This window comes from Dromiciops gliroides, chromosome 4, assembly GCF_019393635.1.
Source record: "Dromiciops gliroides isolate mDroGli1 chromosome 4, mDroGli1.pri, whole genome shotgun sequence".
NCBI lineage: Eukaryota > Metazoa > Chordata > Mammalia > Microbiotheria > Microbiotheriidae > Dromiciops > Dromiciops gliroides.
In genome coordinates this window covers 192,836,455-192,860,618 of record NC_057864.1, presented here as the reverse complement: position 1 = coordinate 192,860,618, position 24,164 = coordinate 192,836,455, and the positions used below count along the sequence as shown (strand labels likewise).

The 24,164-nt window shown below is 42.5% G+C and overlaps 1 protein-coding gene across 12 annotated transcripts in view; it reads right to left on the bottom strand.

Moving 5' to 3' along the window:
- The window catches only part of MAPT (microtubule associated protein tau), a 166,847-nt gene that overhangs the window by 61,471 nt on the left and 81,212 nt on the right, over positions 1-24,164 (bottom strand). For 4 of the 12 annotated variants that reach the window (XM_044002566.1, XM_044002568.1, XM_044002563.1 and 1 more), the window contains exons 3-7: positions 22,460-22,543; positions 19,521-19,601; positions 10,430-10,495; positions 4,820-5,797; positions 4-47 (exon numbers count right to left, since the gene is read on the bottom strand). In XM_044002566.1, the coding sequence (XP_043858501.1) occupies positions 4-47; positions 4,820-5,797; positions 10,430-10,495; positions 19,521-19,601; positions 22,460-22,543 (1,253 nt within the window). The remainder of the gene's footprint in view (positions 1-3; positions 48-4,819; positions 5,798-10,429; positions 10,496-19,520; positions 19,602-22,459; positions 22,544-24,164) is intronic. The other 8 variants (XM_044002571.1, XM_044002569.1, XM_044002573.1 and 5 more) reach the window with 6 other exon arrangements.

Here is a 24,164-nt window from a genome sequence, read left to right as displayed (position 1 = left end):
TACCTTGGCTTTTTTCTCGTCACTTCCAGTTGCACTGCCTTTACGAGCTGAGGAAATATAAGATAAGATCGAATGTGAGGCCTGAGTTCAAGGTAGTACAGCCCGTGTCCTCCAATCCCTGAAAGGGACCTTCAGTAAGTTGCATTTTGCCTGGGTCAGCGGCACATGCTTTATTCAGGTGGTGCTGGACAGCGCCCACAAGAAACCTAATGGGTCTGTTAGATTTCAAACTGCAGCAATAATAGGGTTTAACTGCCTCGGCACAACACAGGGGAAGGAAGAGGTTGGCCAAAAGAAGGAACATGCAGCAGGGTCTATTGTTATTACTGGCGTGGCCTTTAGGCACCTAATGGAACAGTTCATATGGGGCTGAGGACCATTTAACATACTGTTAACAATTACGTGAAGACATATTATGGGGGCCTAGAAAATCAACACAGGGAACAAAGGAACTTTTGTCCAGAAAGATTATTCACCCAAGGTCCCCCCAAACAGATCACTTCCATGCACACACTCTCTCTCCCCCTTACTCCTCCCATCACAAATCAAAAGCTCTGTATAGTATCATTCTTGAGTAGAATGCAGGTCCCTTGAGGGTAAGGATGGCTTCATTTTTATGATATAAGAATAATATAACATAAGAATAATGTAACAATATAATAACCCCAGCCTCCTTGGGCTGCTTATTTAGAGAGCACTGCCATGAAGATGATAAAAATTATAGCTAACATTTATATAATGCTTACTATGTGCCAAGCCCTGTTTTAAGGACTTTACAATTATTACCTCACTTGATCTTCACAACAACCCTAGAAGGTAAATGCTATTATTATCACCCTTGTTTTACAGATGAAGAAACTGAGGCACAGAGAGGCTAAGTGGCTTGCCCAGGGTCACCAAGCTAAAGAGAATCTGAGACGGGATCTGAACTCAGGTCTTCCTGACTCTAGGCACAGTGTTCTATCCACTGCAGCACCCAGCTGCCAGACTCCGTAAGCAGAGAGTAGATTACTGCACCAGATCACCAGTTTGGCAATGCTTTTGAGCTTGGTTTTGAGGGTTTCAAGGAAAAGGGAATTCAGGCATTTGTGTTTCATCTTGAGGGCCGTATAGGAGGATGCCCAGTGGACAAGAATGAGCTGTGCCCAATTTCTAGGTGCCAGCTTTCCTGTCCCCCTTTCCCTTGTAGCATGTGTGATGGGGGTATGCCCCATGGGTAGTAAAGGGGTGCTCCACATATAAGAGTTGGGATGGAGCTCCCTCAATAAAAGATAATATCCCTGTGGACATAATGCAAGATATGAGGAAACTCTGGTTCCCACATCTAACAGATGGATGGTGATAAGATAAAAATGTTAGTTAACTGAGAGAATCAGAAGGACTGAACAGATTCTAATGTTGAACACTGCCTCCATCTTGTGCTGCCACATGTATTCCCCTCCATTTTGTTGTTTTTCTGTTATTCATCCATGGGAAACTATATAAGCCATCCATTGTTTCAGACAATCAGGTGGATGTAATTAGTCAACCTTTCATTTTACAAATAGAGGACCCCCAAACCTACTCATCCCCCTCCCAACTGGACCGAAACTTACTTTTTTCCCCCTTCCAACTTGGAAAGCCCCTACACTTTCCTCCAATCAGAAATCAGCTAATTTTGTATCCTGGTTTATATCCTGGTTAATTATTTTTGTTATAATTAATTGGACTTTGGGGAATTATTTGATTATTTGGGGGACATAAAATCTGCCTTACTCTGTATTTGGGGTCTTTGGACTAAATGGGGAATCCACCATTCTTGTGAATGCCTACCTATGCTCAGATTATTTCATTAGCTATTATTAATTACCCATTACAATGGGCACCTCACTTATTAGATGGGTTGCAAGGAGTATGGCACCTTGTGGGAGGTTGGTCTTTTCTGGGCTCAGTTTGCATTTATCTCAAAGGATTATCTCATAGAGGTTGAGCGGATTATGGAGATGTTGCATTTATCTAAGGGTATGACCATAGCATTGCTGTCTTGCTTGTGGGATTTTGAAATGGGATCAATGTGTGTTCTTCCTTTTGTGCTGAAGGAGGGATATGTCTCTGATCTCTCAAAAAGGGTAACAATATTTTCCCAAATCTCTATTCACTGCCATGATTAATCATACCAGAAAAGGATCTAGTGGCCCACCTGATTTTTTGTTTGTTTCTAATCAGACAGGAACATATATGATCATGTAAAGTAGGGAGAGACACAATCAGAAGGTAAATAACATAAACAAGTACTGCTCACTTTTGTCTGCAAATGTGGGGCAGGGCAGAACTCTGTCTTCCCTACTGTCCCTTCCTCCCCTAACTCAACAGGGAGTAAGTTGGGGCTGAGAGTAAGCATAACATCAGTTCCAAGTACCACTGTCCTGTGGCTATAGCCTTCTAGAGTCTTGGAGAAGGGGGTAGGTAAGCTGGCATCAGACACAGTTTGAGCCTTCCTGCTGCACATCCTCTCATATGGCCAAGATGGTGGACAAACTCCTGGCTTCCTTTTCAAAGAAGCCTCTGGAATCAAGTTCAAGAACCTGTCACAAAGCTGGTAATTTGGGGGGCATGGTCTATTCTTCACTTTTGGAATCTGTCTTTCCATAGCATGGATTCCTGACATGCCAGGGTCACATATAGTATTCTCTCGTGTCAAGTATATTCATGGCACATGTTGAACTGAAGCATGACTATAGCCAAATCAAAGGTTGAATAGGAACAAAAAGGCATAGAAATGGCTCCCGTCCCCTCCAATTCTTTCTCTTCAGAAGGCAAATTAGGAAAAATAAAAGCAACAGATCATCTATAGTATTCTGGAAGAAGTGAGTTCAAATCCTGCCTCATTCACTTACTAGCTCAGTAAGTGACCCTGGGTAAATCACTTAACTTCCACTTGCTTCGGTTTCCTCATCTGTTAAATGGGAATAAATAATGGCATCTGCTTTCCAGGTAGAGCACACTGCAAACTCTGAAGTGTTCTCTAAATGTGAGTTGCCTTTTATTTTCATTATTGTTAATTCCCCCAGAACAAAAATGGAATGTAACTCAAACACCATCTTTCCCTTCATTCAACCCTACATTAAGTCTTGACTGAGATGTTTTAACTAACTAGTTTTTATATAAAAATAGTGTCTCAATTCTCATCTTCCTATCTTCCTGGTGTCCTCTAAACCCGGTCAATCCTACTGACTGATCATATGCGGAGTTGAAAATCAGGGGCTCTGAACAATCAGATGTGCGTGGTATCTTTGGGATTTACCACTTCCTGGCATTCAAGGCCCCCCACAATTTGGATCTCATCTCCTTTTCCAGCCTCAGCATCTCCAGAGCACTCTGTGGTTTCCCACTTCTCTGCCTTCTCTCATCCCGCTCTTTTTTTGCAGTTCCCTTCTTCCCCACCTTCCTCACTCAGGGCTGCCTGTCTAATTGCTATCCCTGTTCTGTAAGGTCTAGCTCAGGTGGGCCATCTGTACAACTGAATCCTTCCTTAATTACCTCTGCCCCCAACTTGAAGTAACTTCTACTTCTTCTGAAGTTCCTTACTCGTCTGTTATTTTACCATCCTGGCTTCTAATGGGCAATTTGTGCACCTTGCCTTATCTCTTGCTCTGTTCTCTGAGGGCAGGGAACATGTCTTCTGTATCTTTGCTCTCCTCAAAGCACATTGCTTTGTATACAATGGGCATTCCATAAATGCTCACTGGATCATACCAACCCTGAAGATGGTAGTTTAGGAATTTCATGTACTGCCCTCTCAACGTCCTGCTGACTGTGCTGTTCCTTCAGCATCAACATTCCCCCATAGTGCTGTTCTTCACTTGCAGACATTAACAGTGTTGCTGAACGTGAAGACTGCTATCTTCGTTTTCTTGGGTGTGTATTGATAAATAGTATCTAGGAAGGGGCCTTGCATGCAATTCAACACATGAATGGATAGATGAATGAATAAGTGAGTGACTATGTAAGACCCTATCAAACTTTGGGGTAGCCCCAAAGTAAGTGGAGAGATGTCCCTTAAGAATAGGAGGAATCAGAGGGCAGCTAGGTGGCGCAGTGGATAGAGCACCGGCGCTGGAATCAGGAGTACCTGAGTTCAAATCCGGCCTCAGACACTTAACACTTACTAGTTGTGTGACCCTGGGCAAGTCACTTAACCCCAATTGCCTCACTAAAAAAAAAAAAATAATAATAGGAGGAATCTGAATCCTCTGGAAGGCTTCCTCCCTGTGATAGTGTTTTGGACTGATGTCCCAACTTTAATAAGGCCACCAGCTACCTTGATGTTTCTGTCCCACTGACTGTACAAGTCTCAGGGAACAACCTCTGTTTGGTGACTGACATTTTTTTTTTCATTATCAAAAGCAATTAACATATAAGTAGTACCACTCCCCCCACCATGTCTCCATGCCCATGTACTTAGATGGGTGAGTGTCAATGTCTCCTCTGTGGAACGCAGAGTCACTCACTGACCATCAACCTCCCAAGAGTTAGTGGAACAGCAATAATCAAAGAACCATAAGAACAAACAAGGGAAGTAAGCGTTAACTGTTAAGTGGTGGTGCACATGCAAAATGGCAGGCAAGCATGAGAGAGGAGCAGGGGGTGTTTGGAGCCACTGGGAGGGTGAAAGCAGCAGCGTCCTCTGTCTGCTCACAGTGGACATCCCCGGAAGTCTCTCAAGCGGCAGGTGTCAAAGGAAGGGCCGGAAAGCTCATTGGTACGGTGTCAGCAGCCTTGCCGTGGTACAAGTCACTAGGAAATGCACGAGCTTGGGAGAGTAGAGCAAGACACACACCTTTTAACTGAGGAACTCGACTGACTGGCTTCCCGGATGGGGAGCGTACAGGTTGCTTCTCTGGCGTTTTTGCATCCACCTCCACTGAGGCACTTGGGCTCCCCGGCTCCCCACTCAATGAGTCTTCTGGGCCCAACTCTGAAAATTCTTGCTCCTTTGGGATATTAGGTTTGATATCCACGTGGAACACACCCTCAGATAATTCTAAACTAGAGAGTCCATCACTACCTTCAGTTGCTACCTGGCCTACTGCAGGGAGGTCTCTTTCAATCACGGGCATCTCTGGGGAAATTTTGGAGAGAAAATCATCAGGCAGAGGAATTCTGATATGATGTTCCACTGGTAAATGAGGGATTGCAACAGTTTCTCTGGAAGTCACTGAAGGCAAAGCTACTTCTTGAGGTTGTAAGCTCACTGGTATTGGAGAAAGCTGAGGAGGGAGAGGTGAATCTTGGGGTAAGGATTCATCGACGTCACGATCTTCATCATCCTCCCTTACCACGGCCCTTTCTTTCACAGGCAGTACTGATGGGTAATCCCCAGGGCTTTGGGATGGTCTAGACCCTGCTGACCTATCTGAGACTTCTTCCCCAGGCATATTAATGGCACCTTGGCCAATGGCTTCAGCGCCATAATGTTCACTAAGAAAGCTTTGGTGGACCTCGGAGCCTTCAACCCCCACTCTGAAATATCCTGAAGGTTTGGGGCTTTCCAACACAGCGGGCTCAGGAGATGTCAAACTCTGCTCAGCTTTGTCTCCATCCAGCCTTGGCACCTCTGAGTACATTGAACTGTCCTGAGAGGCAAGGGGGACAGTCATCCCTGGCTCCTCAGCTTCTGTTTTCCTCAAAGGAATCTGTGGTTTCTGAAATGCTTCTTCCAGGCTTACCTGAGGCATTTGGGATTTAATCTCATTGGCTAAGAAGTCCAGGATCTCTGATTCCTCCCTCTGACACTCTGCTGAGACTCTGAACTCCTCTGCGTTTGGAGAGGCAGTGATGGCAAAGTGTTAGCACACACATGTGGATGGTAAAAGAGAAGAAAATCACTTCTGCATGGCTGGGTGTTTACATACCGTTATCTGCTGAAGCCACTATGAGTACAGAAACGATATGAGTACCTAGCTACTTGCCTAGTAGCACGGTCATTCTTTTTGGTTTGTTTGTTTTGGTTTTGGTTTGTTTTTTGGTGAGGCAATTGAGGTTAAGTGACTTGCCCAGGGTCACACAGCTAGTAAGTGTTAAGTTTCTGAGGCTGGGTTTGAACTCAGGTCCTCCTGAATCCAGAGCCGGTGCTCTATCCACTGCACCACCTAGCTGCCCCCATGGTCATTTTTTTAACCTCTGAGAAGACCTAGACTGCTTGCCTTACTATGACATGAGTCACCTGAGTCAGGCCGGCATGTCTGAGATTCTTTTTGAAGGGAGGTCCATGGGATAAAGTTTACCCACCGACCCTGAAACCCTACAGAATAATCAATGTTATATAATATGTACAGTGATGTTCCAGGAGGGAGCGACCAAACTGGGCCTGTGCTTGGTACAATGCCCAGGACACTGTGAGATACTTAATACAGACCAAATACTGTCACCATCAGGATGAAGCAGAGGGTCAAGGAGAACCAATTTGGCCTCAGTTATTCATTCACTGTCTTACCCTGTTTTCCCTATCGGCTGTGGAGACCTGGTCCTAGTGAAGGGTCTCTGCACCCAGTAAGAGAAAATGAGTAAGAAATGTGTGCAAGTGTCTCCTATCTCTATAACTAAACATGTGTGTGTGTGTGTGTGTATGTGTAGATGTTGAATTTGTCCTTGATATCTGTTAGATTCTTTAATTTCTCATAATGGCATGAGGATAATTAGGCAGATGATACAAAAAATGTTGAAATTAAGATATGAATCCTTTTCTTAATTAATATCACAATTGTCTTAGCCCTGTATTAGAGAAGGGTATAATCAGTATAACTTATGGACTTTTTTGCAAATAACTTAAGGAGACAACCACTTTTGTTAGAAGTTATTATAATTGAAATTAATCTGACAACTTTTATATTACACCTTCTCAATTTATTCTCCAGAGGGGGATATGTAGTAATATTAAGTTTTAGAAAATATTTCAATTTTAGTTTTTATTATGTGTTTCACATGTAACAAGTGGACGATAATTGTAAAATCTCTAAAAGATTGTGAATTTCCTCAGACATATGTTTTTGAGAATTCTCATTGTTTGATTTGGTTATTGATAAAGCTATTTAAAGTTGTGTTAAGATCATTTTTGTAGGAAATTTTCCAGCTGAGGAGACTTTTTAGCTGATCATCAGCATCTGAAACACCTGAGAGACTTCTCTATAAACACTTTCCAGCTGAGACTTTCTGGCTGATTATCAGCATCTGAAACAACTGAGACAACCACACCTGAGGCCATGCCCAGAATCCAGAGCCAGAATCCAAAGCCACAACCAGATGGCATCCCAAGAATTATCTGAGATAAGATTTTGAAAGACTTAAATGGACATTTTCCTGTTTTCCTTTTCCCACTGCATGCACTATTTGTAATATTCACCTCCTCGTTTTTAATAAATGTGTCGCTCAATTTCTTTTCTCTCTTTTCATTCATTGTTAGTCATAAGTATCTGTAATGTTATTGCTTCATTTAAGTAAACTATGTTTCTTTCTTTCTTTCTTTTTTGGTGAGGCAATTGGGGTTAAGTGACTTGCCCAGGGTCACACAGCTAGTAAGTGTCAAGGGTCTGAGGTCGGATTTGAACTCAGGTCCTTCTGACTCCAGGGCTGGTGCTCTATCCACTGTGCCACCTAGCTGCCTCGAAACTATGTTTCTTAATGAAGCACCGGTCTGTAAGAAAATAATGGGTTTTGGGGCGGCTAGGTGGCACAGTGGATAAAGCACTGGCCCTGGATTCAGGAGGACCTGAGTTCAAATCCGACCTCAGACACTTAACACTAGCTGTGTGACCCTGGGCAAGTCACTTAACCCCAATTGCCTCACTAAAAAAAAAAAAGAAAAAAAAGAAAATAATGGGTTTTTCCAACGCCTAAAGGCCCCAGACTGATTGGATTGACTGACTTTGCTGATTAATGTAGTTAATTCAATTGAAATCACACCTGCCTGACTCTGAAGAGGGAGTGTTCTCAGAGACTTCGGACTCTAACCTCAACATGGGACCACCCTCAAGTCCAGTGAAACAATGGATTTGGGTGATCTAGCCAATTAGCTTGAAGCGGGGGTGGAAGGACCGCCTCTCCTGGGGACAGAGAGGAGGCTTGCTCTCAGTTCGTTGCTTGAACAGGCTCTTGGTGGCAGAGGACTCTTGGAAGAAGCAGGCCAGGCTGAACTCATCTCTCCTTTAGGTTAGAAAGGATTTTTCTTGGCTTTCTGACCCAGGTGTTCTCTTTTTCACTAATAAATGCTTAATGCCCAAAACTGGTGCTAACTTCTAATTTATAAGTAAACCCTAGCTAGTTTTCCCTACACTTGGGACAGGAAAAAGGCGACCACATGTTAGATTTTAAATGTCACAATACACATAGATATAGATAGATCTACGTGTATAGCTCTATCTATATCTAAGCATGAATAGGAAATGTACAAGTGTTTCCTATCTATATATCTAAACATATATATATATATATATGTAATATATAGATAGATCTACATGTATAGATCTATCAATACCTATACCTAAGCATGAGTAGGAAATGTACAAGTGTTTCATATCTCATTTGGCCAAGTCATCTCAACCCTAGACATAACAGCCTTTTCCAGCCTCCACTTGATGACTATGAATGGTTAAAAGTTGAAACCAGGCTGTCTATAGCAGAAAATGACAAAGAAGTTTACAAATTATGCTTCTCTGTACATCTCTAATTCGATTAGCAAGGGCTGAGGAAACCTCAGTAAATAAAGGCTGTTTGCAGATCATAAGTATGCTTTTATTTAACAAGCCTTACACTCAGGGTCATCAAATAAGGCAAAAGACTTTATTTATAAATAAATCATGTTTCAGAAGTTGAAATTCGAAGGGAAGGAAGTTGATTAGGGATTCCCTGATCAATCTGAGAACTCCCCAATCAATTTGATAAAAGTATATGATATGAACAGGTTTGCAGGCACCTGAGGGGTACCTTACCAAGGGCAGTGTGGATAAACCCATTGGCATCAGGATAGAGAATTCTTGATAGGTTTTTCTATCTAGCTGCCTCCAAGGCAAAGGTTCAAGAGGATGGATTCTTGAGACAAAAGTGAGTAAGTAGACCAGCTCAGTCCTCTCTTGAACTTCCTTACCCTTTTCTCCTATTCAGAAGATATGGCACAGAAGACCTGTGTTCTGAGTGGCAGAAGCCTGTATCATCACATTCTCTTCCTCATGGGAATTAGAAATGACTGTCTTAGGGTCGAGGCATGTAAAAAGTAGCTGTCTATGCTTACAGGCAGCAAGAAAGAATAGAGTCTGAAAGTGGACATTCAGGGCTCTAATATATTTCCTATAAAAGCACATGACAGGGGTGTCCACTCCACCTGAACTTTAAACTCCTCTGTGGGAGGTGGGGTTTGGATTACTTAGGCAGCAAACTACAGAGCTTTGGAGGTGGGTAACCTCAAGTCTGAGAATTCAGGGATCAGACCTTTTACAGAGAGAAGGGGATCTGGTGATGCATTGTGCACCTTGGAAAAAGATGAGGAGCACTTGTTCTTGAATCATCCTGCTTGGGGAGCAAGGTCAGTCAATGGTTTGGACAATGTAGGTCATGGGAAGGGGATTGCTTATTCAGCTTCCCCAGTGTATGTTTACTTTCTGAGAGAATCCATACTCTTTAATATACTAGAGCATCCTCAGCGGCCCCCCCCCCCCCAATAAGAATATGGCATAGTCATTCCCAGACTTGGAGTGTCAAACTGGGGTTTGAATTTTCCCTCTGGCTCTAGATTCAGAGAACCTAAGATTCACATCTGGCATCTAATATGGCCCATGTGAACTTGGGCAAGGCCTTGGGCAGTGGGTTCTTCAGCTGTAAAATGAAGAGGTTGGATTAGCTGACCTCTGAGGTGCCTTCTAGTCCTAGAGCCCACAGGGATTTGGGCAGAACAGGCACTTTATGGAACAACAAATGCTCGCTGAATAAACAAAGTGTTGCTTTCCGAAGTACAAGACAAGCTTCCTTCCAGTCCTGTTGCAATCTAGAAGCTTCCATGATTGGCTGTTACGAGTGTGGGCTCAGTCATTCTAGTCAATACTAAAGTAATGAATGGGAAGAGTACAAAGAAGAATGGGAAGACTCACAAACTGATGAAAAGTGAAAAGGAAGCAGAGCCAGCCCAAAATCCCATATCTGTACAATGTTCCCCGATACCCTGACAAATGGGCAGCTGCCTTCTGACAACAGCTGCCTAGATAGGGCATCAAAAACAGTCATAATCGTTTTAAAAAGTTACTCTCCAAAATAAAGTGCGAGAGCCTCCTTTAAGAAGTCAAGAGCCAGCCTTAAGAATTCAAGATGAGAATCAACCTCTGCCATGTCTCTGCTCTGTCTGGTCCCAAATAATGACCTAGTTTCCCAATTTTCCTGCCTTCCCACCTCCTCGTCCACTGACCTTGGGAAACATCTCCTGCTGCTTGGTCCTCCAGGTTAGGTGTGTCTCCAATACCCGCTTCTTCAGCTAGTGAACACATAAACAGACAATATAAAAATGGTGAGTCAACATATGTAAGCAACATATGTAAGCACCTAATACCAACTGGTACTCTTTGCAGGGAAGTTGTAAATAAAAGTACACTTGGATTAGCACTTAGTGCCACCCCTCTGGTTACCTTGGAATAGGATAATTGGGTTCTTTCTTGTCTTTATATTCCAAGTATTCTAGCACCATGCTCTATATGTAGTGGGCACTTGAGAAATACTAAAATGTTTATTGAATTAAGTTTAACTTAGCAATAAAGCACAGTTAAAAATAACATTTCAAACTAGTCTCTTTTTAAAAATAATTTTTATTATTTTTTATTTTGACATCACTCACATTTCCCAATATGGCTCTCCTCCTCCTCCTCTCAGAGAGCCATCCCTTATAATAAAGACTAAAAGAAGGGGAAACAGTTCAACAGGATGAATCAACACATTGAAAAAGCCTGACATTATAAACAGTGTTACACACCCATAGTTTGTGTGTGTGTGTGTGTGTGTGTGTGTGTGTGTGTGTGTATAAGTGCCTTCATATAGCTCTTCACTGGAGGCCGAACTCAGTCATTATAACTTTTTATTGATTTATTTATTCATTCATTCGTTCATTTATTTATATTTATATTTATTTATTTAGGCAATTGGGTTTAAGTGACTTGCCCAGGGTCACACAGCTAGTAAGTGTTAAGTATCTGAGACCGGATTTGAACTCAGGTCCTCCTGAATCCAGGGCCAGTGCTCTATCCACTACACCACCTAGCTGCCCCTAGTCATTATAACTTAACAGCATTCTGTTCTCTTTTGTTATTATTTCCATTTACACTGCTGTAGTCATTGTCGTCCTTGCTCTGTTCACTTTTTATCAGTTTCTGTGAGTCTTCCTGTTCTTTTCTGCATTCTTTCTTCATTATTCCTTAGAGTATAGTCATTTCCCTTATATCCATGTACCACAATCTGCTTAGACATCCCCTAATCTACAGTCATTTCTGATTCTTTGCTACGACAAAAAGACCTGCCATAAATATTGCGAGGTGTATGAAGCTTTTCTTTTTTGCCACTGCCCTCCTTGCGGTAGAGGCCTACCAGGGAGATCCCTGAATCAAATGCTAGGGACATTTCGGTCACTTTCTATCATAGTTACAAATTACTTTCGAGAATGGTTGGACCAATTCACAGTGCAGCTCAGTACATTAGTGTCAACAAGTATTAAGTACTTATCATTCACCTCTTACTATGACATAAAGATAAGAATGAAAGTTTCTGCCCTCAAAGAGTAAACATTCCAATGGGGGAGAAACATATATACATACCTATGAGTAAAAATAGATTATGTGCAAAATGAATATAAAGTAATTTCTGGAAGGGATATGTTAGTAGCCAGGGATGGGGGAGTGGTGGGTGGGTTGGGGAGACCAGGAAGAGTTTCATGAGGAAGATGGAGCTTGAACTGAGTCTTGAAGGAAACCAGGGAATCCAAGAGGTGAAGGAGAGGAAGGAATGTATTAAAGGCAAGGAGACAGAAGATGGAGGGGGCAGCTAGGTAACACAATAGATAGAGTTCCATGCCTGGAGTCAGGAAGACATGAGTTCAAATCTGGTTATGTGACCCTGGGCAAATCACTTAACCCCAATTGCTTAAAGAACAAAAAAATATGAAGAATGGGAATGTAGGAAGGGATCAGGTTGTGAAGAATTATAAATATCAAATAAAGGATTTCATATTTTATACTCAAGGTAATAGGGAGCCACTGGAGTTTATTGACTGGGAGCAAGGGTGACAGAATTAGACTTACACTTTAGGAAAATCATTTTGGCAGTTGAGTAGAGAATGGATTGGAGTATGGAGAAATTTGAGGCAGGGGGACCAAAGAGGAAGATACTTCAATAATTTAGGCTATTACTCAAGATGGTCTGACCTGGAATGGTAGTTGTGCAAGTAGAGGGGAGGTATGAAAGATGTGGGGATATAAATGCCTAGGTGTAGTGACTAGATATGCGGGGTCAGGGGGTGAGAGTGAAGAGTTAAGGATGATACCATATAGAAGGGCTGCAGTACTCTCGTCAGCAATACTGAAGTTTGGGTAGGTTGGGGAAAGATGATGAGGTTTGTTTTAAACATGATGGGTTTGAGATGTCTACAAGATATCTGGTTTGAAATGTCTAATAGGTAAATGATGACAGGGGACTAGAGTTGGGGAAAGAGATTAGGCAAGGATATAGATCTGGGAATCATCTAGATAGGGATGATAATTAAACCTATGGGAGCTGACGAGGTCACCACCACAGGGGAAGTAGAGAGAAAAGTAGAAAGTAGCCCTGGACAGAACCTCTTTCCACAATTCCTCCAACACTGATTATTCCCATCTTATGTCTTAGCCAATTAGCTGGTTGTGAGATAAAACCTCAGACTAGGGGTTTTTTGTTTGCTTTTCTCTTATTACTCTCATCCCTTCCTCCCTCTCTCTCTCTCCCTCCCTCATAGGTCTCCCAGCTCTAGATATCTGATGTGATATATTGATGTTTAAAATCATTAGTTGGAGGGGGTGACACAATGGAGAGTATAGTAGTGATGATAAAAAGAGAAAATACCTAATATAATATTATATTAATATGTTAATGTTATTATATTAACATATACATTATCAAGTTATTATAATGTACATCTTATTGTTATATATAGTATAGGATATATTATATGTTGATATTATATATTATATAATGTGACATATGAATATAATAAAATAGATTACCTTGTTGTTATATATAGTATAGGATATATTATATGTTGATATTATATATTATATAATGTGATATATGAATATAATAAAATAGATTACCTTGTAAGATGGACGGAATGATGAATTTCTGATTCAGATAATAAATTAGCATTAAAACAATAAGTGTATATACATATATACAATTTGTGAAGGGGAGACATCAATAACATGTATATTTGTTGGAAATCTCATCCCACAAAAAGTAGATGATCAAGTAAATTCTTGTCTTGCTGACAATGTCACCTCTTCTTGGACATTAAAGAAAGTAACAGAACACAGTTCTGATCACTATGGAAGAACTAATGGGTGAAACAGAAGTGATAGGAAAATGGGAGAAAGCAATCACATCCTTCTGAAGTCTGTGATAGACAAGGAGTGGAAAAAACAGATATGGTCAGACACATAACCTGGATTTTTGGAGAATGGTTTTCAAAAAGTTTTGGGAAACAAAGCCAGAGTCTCTTAAGGGGAAGATGTGTAAAAGGAGGGGGAGGCTCTCAAAGACATTAATCTCTGATGAGATCATTGCAAATAACAAAGAAAAAGAAAAAGGGGAGGAGAAAAGGATGCAGTGTCTATAGAGATCAGTAGAGCTGTGCAGGAAACTCATGCGTTTGGATTCAAACAGAGGCACATAATGGAAAGAAGCACCAGAGATGAAAGTGATCACTTTTTCAAACAGACCTGTGTCTGAACTCTGTCTCATCTGCCTCTTCCATCTCATATCATGCATACTTGTGGAAGTGTTGAATCCACCCAGTAGGTCAGGGTCTGTGGTATGCATTTTATTTTATGCATTTAAAAACATATTTCTGAGAAAGGCTCCACCAGATTCACCAAAGGACCATAAGGCCATCTGACAAAAAAGGGCTAAAACCTTCTGAGTTAAAATAACGCTTGTGTTTAAAGAGTATGCTGTTTTCATTCATCTCTACATCCCCAGCACTTATAAAGACTCTTCTGCATTGTAGCAACTTAACAGATGTTTGTTCAATTGTTTACAGACTGAAAGACTAACAAGTTAATTGCTCCCCCTTTTTTGGTATTAATATGGTTACAAAATATTTTTACATGCATTATATCATTTGATCCACAAAACAAGAGATTTTACATAGGTCAAAACTGATGTCACAGAGATTGTGACCTGCCCAGTCATGCAGGGAAGCAAGTGGTAGAGTCCAAGCTTCCAATTAGGGGATGGACTTGTAATTGGACTTGTAATGTACCAGGATTGCTGAATCTAAGCAAGATATGGGGCAGCTAGGTGGCACGGTGTATAGAACATTGGGCCTGGAGTCAGGAAGACCCATCTTCTTGAGTTCAAATACTGGGTGAGATACTTATTAGCTGTGTGACCTTGAGAAAGTCACTTAACCCTGTTGGCCTCAGTTTCCTTACCAGTAAAATGAGCTGGAAAAGAAAATGGCAAACCACTCCAGTATCTTTGCCAAGGAAACGCTAAATGGGGTCATGAAGAGCTGGACACGACTGAAACTGACTGAACATCCTGAAACAAGATAGGCTAGCTGAATGTTATGAAAAATATGCAAGTCAACAAAAAAGATGAAACAGGCAGGTGCAAAAAACCAATTGCATAAGTGCAGGATGGAAGACTCATTACTAGGCAAGAAAATTTCAGGTGAAAAAAGACCTGTTGGTTTTCGCAAACTTCAAACTTCTTAAGAGTCAATGATACAACATGGCAGACAAAAACGCTAAATCAGACTATGTTAACAGGAACAACCAGAACAAGGGCAGTAATAGTGCTCCTGTACTCTGCCCTGGTTAGACAACATCCTGAGTACTGTGATAGGTTCTGAGCACCACGTTGCCAGAGAGCCACTGACAAGCTGACATGTCCAAAGGAGAGTAACCAAGGCAGTGAAGGAAAGGATGAGCTGGAGAGGCAGTATGGTGCAGGGGAAAGAGACCACACTGAGCTCTGATCTCAGCTCTGCTACTTTCTACCTGTGCAACTCTAAAGTCACTTCACCCCCGTGCCTCAGTTTCCCCATCTGTGGAATGAAAGGTTTGAACTAGATGATTTCTAAGGTCCCATCCAGTTCTAAAACTATGATCCTATGATCTTGTGAATATGGGATATATAAAGTCTGGAGGAAGTCTAAACCTGTAGAAAGGGCATGAGAGTTGATTAGATGCATTCCACTTGTCCCCAGAGGGCAGAACTAGAAATAGCAGATGGGAGCTATAGAGAGAAAAACGTTGGCTCAATGTAGATGGAAACTTTCTAACAAATAAGGGCAGCTAGATGATGCAGTGGGTAGAGTGCAGGGTCTGGAGACAGGAGAACCCGAGTTAAAATCTAGCTTCTCACACTTACTAGCTGTGTCACTCTGGGCAAGTCACTTCACCCTGTCTGCCTCGGGTTCTTCATCTATAAAATGGGCTGAAGGAAATGGCAAAATACTCCAGTGTCTTTGTCAAGAAAACCCCAAATGGAGTCACAAAGGGTTGGATATGACTGAACAGTAACAATTAAGTGCTGTCCAAAAGTAGAATGGGTTGCCCTTTCAGGCAGTGAATTATCCATCATTGTATGTTGTCAGGCAAACACTAGCTGATCATTTGTTTGAAATATTACAAATGGAACTCCTGCCCACCTGTAAATGGGACTAGATGATCCTTGACTTCTTTTCCAAATATGGGTCTCAGAAAGGCTTTTAAAGCCAATTGGGGGAAAGACGAGGCACAAGGAAGGGGTAAGTGTAGCATCCACTGCTTGGGGCACATAGTGTAATATTTACAGATGATACATAAAACGGAAATGCCCAATTCCTTTCCATTTTAGGAATGACTTTCAGTCTTGTCATGGTAGAATAAACATATCAGAGATGGAACAGATGCTAAAGATAGATGGGGAAGTGTTAAGAGAACTCCAGGGGGTGGCTAGGTGGCATAGTGGATAAAGCACTGGCCCTGAATTCAGGAGGACCTGAGTTCAAATGCGACTTCAGACACTTGACACTTACTAGCTGTGTGACCCTGGGCAAGTCACTTAACCCTCATTGCCCCTCAAAAAAAAAAAAAAAGAGAACTCCAAGTAACTTTCAATGAAATCAAGTCTCTTAGCCTGCTGCATAAAGCACATGCAGGGAGCAGGAAGAGCTCCCCAGTGTGACTGCTGAATCACCGCTGGAATCTTTGGGGAATCAGGGACAGAAGGGAGAGCTGCCCAAAGAGCTGGAAGGGTGACGTCCTCAAAAGGGGAAGAACATAGACTCTGCAACTATAGAATCTGATGTCAATTCCAGGTGAAATGCTATAATGATCATCAGGTGGCTAGCTTGGGAACACCAAGAAAGGGAAACAGGGATCCTCAGGACTAGGCATCAATTCACTTAGAGTGAACCATGCTAGCTGAACCTCATTTTCTTTTTTTGAGAGTTACTACACTAAATAAGGGAATGATACAGACTTGGTATACATTTGGATTTCAGTAAGGCATTTTGGGACAGCTATGTGGCACAGTGGATCTGGGGTCAGGAAGACAAAAGTTCAAATCCGGCTCTGTGACCCTGGGCAAGTCACTTAACCCTGTCTGCCTCAGTTTCCTCTTCTGTAAAATGAGCTGGAGAAAGTAATGACAAGCCACTCCAGTATCTTTGCAAAGAAAGCCCCAAAAGGGGTCAATGAAGAGTCAGACACAACTGAAAAATGACCGAACAATAACAAAAAGACATTTTGGCAGAAATCTTTTGGCGATATCTTGAGGAAAAGAAGAAGACATGTTAGCTGAGTGATAGTACCATTATACGGATTTGTAGCTGGTTGAGTAAGTGAACAGAGAGTGGTGATGAGTGGATTGGCGTCAACCCAGGGAGAGCTTTCTACTGCTCTGTCCTCAGCCCTGTCATGGTCAACATTTTAATGAATGAATTAGAAAAAGACATTGTTGGGAGACTTCCAGTAAGCATGATGATGTACAAGATTATGGATACATCTTGCTCCCCCTAAAAACTCCCTCCACTGAGCATGAAAAAGGGCATCAGATGAAGCAATAATCCATAAAACCAAAGGGAAATATTAATAAACTCTTTGATCCAGTCCAGAGTGGCACAAGACAAGGGCCAGAAAGCCTGCAGGGATTCTTAATCAGGGGTGCTCTAGGAGGGCCTGAAGTCTGTGTGATCAGCAGTAAATGGAACCAGGTATGGACTGTAGTTTACACCTACCACAGGAAGAACTGGGGTGCTGGCCAACTGGAGTGAAAAGAAAGCCTCAGGGAGGATGAAGTGCTTTCAAGGGCCATCTCCTTACTGTTGGAATCATTCCCTTCACAGATGCGGCCAAGGTCTAAATAGTGACCCTCATGGGTTGGATTATGTTTGACAACAAAAGCTGAAGGATGTTTTGACAGCTGTTTCTAGGAGTCACATAGTTCACCACGGCTATATCCATTTCAAACTCATGATGATGATAAAGCTAATATCACAAATTCATATCTAGGCCAGCTAAAATAGTTACAGAGCAAGCTCTATCAACAACAATAGTAGCAGTAGTAGTAGCCAGCACTTTTATAGCACTTTAAGATGTGTATAGCACCTCGTTATTAAATAAATATTATTTTATCCTTGCAACAACCCTGGGAGATAGGTGCCATTATTAATTTTTGCTTTTTTGGTGAGGCAATTAGGCAATTGGGGTTAAGTGACTTGCCCAGGGTCACACAGCTAGTAAGTGCCAAGTGTCTGAGGCCGGATTTGAACTCAGGTCCTCCTGACTCCAGGGCCAGTGCTCCATCCACTGCGCCACCCAGCTGCCTGGATAGGTGCCATTATTAACCCCATTTTACAGATAAGTAAACCGAGGCAGACAGAAGTGAAGTGACTTTTTCAGGGTCACACAGCTATTAAGTGTTGGAGGCTGACCAAGGCAGATAGGAGCTATCATCCCCACTTTACAATCGGGGAAACTGAGGTAGTCAGGGTGAAGTGACTTGCACCAAGTCTCACAGTTCATAAGTTGTCTGAGTCAAGATTTGAACTCAGTACTTCCAGACACTGGGTCCAGCATCCCATGCACTGTGCTACCAGTTGTCTTTATTAGAGAAAGAAGACATGATCCAGATGCTGCCTGGCCATGTCTCTGCTGTGCTAATGGAGCACTGAACCCTACTGTATCTTCAAATATAGACTCTGTGGGATAATCTCTACGACACTCACCAGGCATTTATTAAGCACTTAGTGTGTACCAGGCCTTGCCACTAAGCACTGGAGACACAAAGACAAGAGCAAAAGTAGTCCTGCCTTCAAGGAACTTTTGTTCTAGTGGGGCAAACAACACGCACAAATATGGGCACAGAAAGGATACCTACCAAAGAGATGAAAGGAAACAGACTGCATGGTGCGTGGAAGGGGGATAACATCTAAGGAGACCGGAAAGTGAGGAAGGAGCAGGCTTGTGAAAATAACAGAAATACTGTTTGGAGAACAACTTGGAACAAATAAGTCATTTTGAATATTATAAATACCCCAAAGGGAGATGCTATCTGCACCCAGAGAAAGAACTGATAAATAGATGTATAGAATGATCTTACATATACATTAATATTACATATACATATAAATACATATACACACATATATACACATATATCTGTCTAACAGCAGCCCTCTCTAGTGAGAGAAATGATTATTTCTCTCTTATATTAAATAATTATTGGGGAGATCCAGTTGTTGTTGTTGTTGTTTTGCTTTGGCAATCCAGTTAACTGCTGCCTGGTAACAGGGCTCTGAGGAAAAGGTGATGGGTTTGAGAATCAGAGGCAGTGTCACACAATGGATGGACTACAAGGTGATGGAGGCCAGAGGTTATGTCACAGCTGTATCAGGGAATGGCTAATGTAGTCAGCTTCTACTGGTGACTAAGCTGAAGGCTGTGTAGGGTTCAGAACAACTGGCAAAGAAGTAGAAGGCCAAGTGAAGAAGAATTGCACATCTGTTTTGAGTCTGGGGGTGGCTTGGACTTGGTAGCAAGCTCTGGACCAAAGGTGTGGGCTTGGTAAAGCTGTGGTTTATCACGCTAACACAACAAATGTCACACCCAAACTTTCTGAGCAGCTCTTCCATAGTATCTCCTACAGAAAAGGGGAGGGAAACCACAGTTCAGCTAGGCTGAACCTTCCCCTCACCCAGTGCCGATGCTACTCTTAGGGAAAACCCCTTGTCCAGGCCCCTAAAGCACCGTTAACTCTCCTATTGGAGTCCTCACCTGTGGTTCCTTCAGGTATCTCCACCTGGGTTGCAGTCTGATCTTCGTGTTCCTGCTCATCCACTAAGGGTGCTGTCACATCTGGAAGGCACCAAGAGTCAGCTTTAAGAGGTGCCTGGGGGATGCCAACAGGCTCCACCTTGCCTTGTTTGGTGTGGTAGGAAAAAGGAGGAGAGGCAAAGCAGAGGCGACCCGGTCACATGCAAAAACAATGGCAAAAAAAGCACAAACCAGAGCAACAAGCGACTTGGAGGCCTAGCACTCATCATGAAGGAAGCACATGGTATTCTGGCCATGCAATGGCAACAAAGGAGACACAAGGCCCTTTGACAATGGAAAACCAGGGACAGCCAACCTTCCAAGCCTGTACACAAGGTCACACATCCACAGAGCGGTCCTTTTAAAAAATGCTGAAGATAAGATGATGCTTAATCACTGTCTTTTCCCTGCTGCAGTGTGGGAACCTCCTTTTGGGGAGATATTTAACAACAGAGAGAGGCAATTATCTGTGTGGCACAGTATGGGCAGGCTTATATTTCTCAACATGGGTCACAAAGGAAAATAATTGATGCCTAGAGTTGGTGCCAGCCCTCTTGTCGAGATGGGGCTAATGAATACTCTCCACACAGCCTGCCAATTTGAAATTTCATTTCTCTATCCCCATTCCCCACTCCCCCGCATCTGAAAGACCCTGTGATAGTTCAGAGCCTTCTAACAAAAGGCAGAGAATTGTCAGCCTTTGAAAGTTTTCCAAGTTTGAAAGCTTAGGAATCCCATGTTAATTATCAGCCTCCCAAATGTAGCTCTGGGCTTCCAAATAGAGGCCAAAGGGCAATATTGTTTCCCTATATCCTTGCTGCCGGGGAAGGAGATGGCAAACCACTCCAATATTTTTGCCAAGAAAACCACAAATAGGGTCACGAAGAGTCAGACATGACTGAAACAACCGAACAACAAATATCCTTGGGTCTGGGTCAGAGCTCTCAGAGAATCTCTGAGGATAAGGGACCATTCTCCACTTCTCGGAATTCTCTGAGATGCAAAAAAACTCTTGAGCTTCTGGGTATGAGTTGGTTTAAAAAAACCAAACTTTTGTTGTTGTTGGCATCTTGGATGTGACATCACATAGAGGAAGGCAGGAAGCCAAGAGATCTACAATCAGCCTTAAGGGACTTCGAACAATGAACAGCCATCACTGCTGATGTTCTCAGGGGAGTTGGTCAATCTTGGTAATGTCTTGAGAAAAACGGGAAGCATCTGATCTTCGTCCCGAGTTAACTCGTAGTACCTAAGCTCCAAGTGTGTCTCTCCCTGACAAGACTGAGCTCCTTGAGGACAAAGAGGATGAGAGGCAGCTAGGCGCTAAGGGTGCTGGAGCCAGAAAGACCCAAGTTCTGATACTCCCTCAGACATTTTCTAGCTGTGTGACCCTGGGCAAGTCACAAGCTTTTAGCCTCAGTTTCCTCACCTGTAAAATGGGGGTAGTAACAGCACTTACTTCCCAGGGTTGGCATGAGAGGCAAATGAGATTGCTTATGTATAGCTCTTTTGCTTAACCACTGGCCTAAACCTTAACTTAAATGAAGCAGCCATATGAAGGTGAGCTATGAGGGTAAATGGAGGAAGTAGGCTGGGCTTTGAGTCAGAAGACCAGGTTCAAATTCTGGCTCTGACACTTGCTAGCTATGTGGTCATCAGAAAATGACTTCACCACCCTACCTCAAATTTCCTTATCTGTAAAATGGGAACAATAATCCTTATTATACTACCTACCTCATGGAATCACTGTGAGAAAAGCACTTTTTAAACTTCAAAGAGCTAGAGAAATGAGTATTTATTATATTTTCTTTATATCATATTTCAGTTATAATATATCTGGCATCTTCTAAGGATGAGGTAGCTAAATAGCTCAGTGGATAGAGCACTGGGCCTGGAGTCAATTAGATTTGAGTTCAAATCCAACCCCAGACACTCACTAGCTCTGTGACCCTGGGGAAGTCACAACCTCTGTTTGCCTTACTCCATGGAGAAGGAGACAGCAAACCACTCCAGTACCTTTGCCAAGAAAACCCTATGGACCATAGCACTGGTGTGGTGACAGAATCTGAGTCTGAAGGGACCACAAGGGTCTAGTTTAATCTATACATGAGTAGAAATCCCTTCTAGAATAGCCTTGATAAGTGTCTCAAATTTCACTGTGCTCTTAGGGCTGAGCACACAGTTGATACTCAATAAATGCTTACCCAATAAATCACAAGAGAGAATCTTGGAGAGGCATTGGAGTCCCTCCGTTAAACAATGGGAAGGGAGTTAAGGCAGCCAGCCCGCACCCGATGAGATACATTTTGAAATCTATTTTGCTTGGTAAGTTTTCAAGGCCTGAAGGGATTATTGAAACAGCAGCTTATGACTGCTCTGAACCATCCCAGGGAGAAGAGAACATGACTAACACGAGAAGAGTGGATTTGAGAATCTAACAACACATAAGATGCTTTATAAGGACCCGAAGTCCTTGGGGAGCAGGACTAAGAAGCCAGGGGTCTAGGTCATGATTGGGCACAGAGCCCAAGGAATGGCGGACCCAGATCTGATGGTAGAGCATTGGAGGAGGGGAGGGGAGGGTGGGTACAAGGGGTCTACTCTACAGAAAGGGGCACTTCCAGAGGGCTCTGCATCCAAAGCATAGACCTAAGAAAGCGCTGCCACTGTAATGAGGAAGTAGTTGGTGAATGAAAGGGAGCTCCACATGGCTCTGAAACATCTTCAGGGCCCATTGATGGAAACCTAAAAAAGCAGTCCTCTCTTCCAGAAGTACAGGAAACACCTGGTCCCTTGGTCAGAGAAGGATGAAATGGGTTGGTTGTAAGCATTGCAAAACAAAGGTAAGAAGCACAGCCAGGCACTGGATGGAGGGAGCAAGGAGAGAGGCGAGTCCCCACCTTCTGTAGTCGGAGTGCTCTTAGCAGAAGTTTCAGAGACCTGTTCATCTGATCCATCATCGGCTGGGATGTGTTGAGAATATCCTGTAACATACACGAGGAACCCTTCAGAATGACTGCCCCTCCTCCTGCCTAAGCCACAAGGACCTTCCGTTGTTGTTGCTGAGGGCAGAGCGTGAAGATTTTAGAATCTGACAATCACCCCACATCTCATGCAAGTAGACGAAAGGCTGAAAAGCAACACAATCCTGAAAAGAAAATGCCCGGCTGTGATGTTGCAGCACTCACCTGTGAATGCTGAAGCCCGATGTCAGGATGTCTAAGAAAGGTAAGGGATATTGAGGTCGAGTGAGGGCAGCCAGAACAATCAGCAAATTCTTGTGATGCTTCATATTGGGCTTCTGTTTACACTCCCTTTCCCAAGGCTAACTGTTCAAGTAAAAACTTCTGCCTTAATTAATGGTCCAAGTCCATAACAGGTTATTTATTGAGCCTGGCTCTCTACAGTAAGAACAAAAGTGGGTATGAAAATATGCCTTCACTTGCTAATGGTCCTAAAAATCACAAAGCCCCTCATTTTATAAGTGAGGAACCTGGAGTTGGCAATTAGCTGGTAATCGGCCCAGGTGGACAAAAATCTTAGAGGCTTTGCAAGCCTTAAAGTATTGTATTGGTGGTTCTCAAACTTTTCCAGAGTGAAAGAATCCTTCATTTTATTTTTATTTCATTATTTTTTTTTGCAGGGCAATGATGGTTAAGTGACTTGCCCAGGGTCACAGAGCTACCAAGTATCAAGTATTTGAGGCCAAATTTGAACTCAGGTCCTCCTGAATCCAGGGCTAGTGCTTTATCCACTGAGCCACCCTAGCTGCCCCAAGAATCCTTCATTTTAAACAAAACTTTGGCACACCCTTTGTAGTAAAACTTTCTAAAATTATTTTTAATGCCTATTATGAAATTGGAGTTCATTAAAAAACAAACAAAAACAAACTTCAGGTGATTCATGGTTCCTTGAAGCACAGTTTGAGAAACACTGTGCTATGTAAATGTCAGCTGTTGTTATTACTCTTCTTAGAAACTCTCTAGATGGTTGATGATTGGTTTGGAGTTTCCTTACATTCCTTACACCAATGAAGTTAGAGGTCTAATAAAAATTATTATCTTGTTCTTTTAATGGGGTTCAGATAGAAACCGTCTGGGAACAAATCACTATCCTGCTCCCCCTTCATACTTCATGTTTTGAGGTCTACTGTACAGGCTGATCAATTAACTGCTTTTTGTTAACTGAACAACAGTATATGAGATTTAAGCTCATCATCTGTAGGCTTGCTGAAAGCTGCTTAGGGGCTACTCCAGCAGCAGAAAGGAGGAGGGGGATGAGATGTACCATATCGTGTTCTCACATGAGTTTGACTTCTAGTAGTTTTCTATAGGACTGGGCCTGGAGTCAGGAAGACTTGGGTTAAAATAAGACAGTAATTGTATATATAAATATATACAGTAACCGGCTGAGTGACTCTGGACAGGTCACTTAACCCTGTTTGCCCCAGTTTCCTCATCTGTCAAATGAGCCAGAAAAGGAAATGGCAAACCACTCCAGTAACTTTGCCAAGAAAATTCCAAATGGGGCCACAAAGAGTCAGAAAAAACAACACTTCTAGTTCTCTATATTTTAGAAGTTCTTCATTACTTGCAGTTTGGAGAC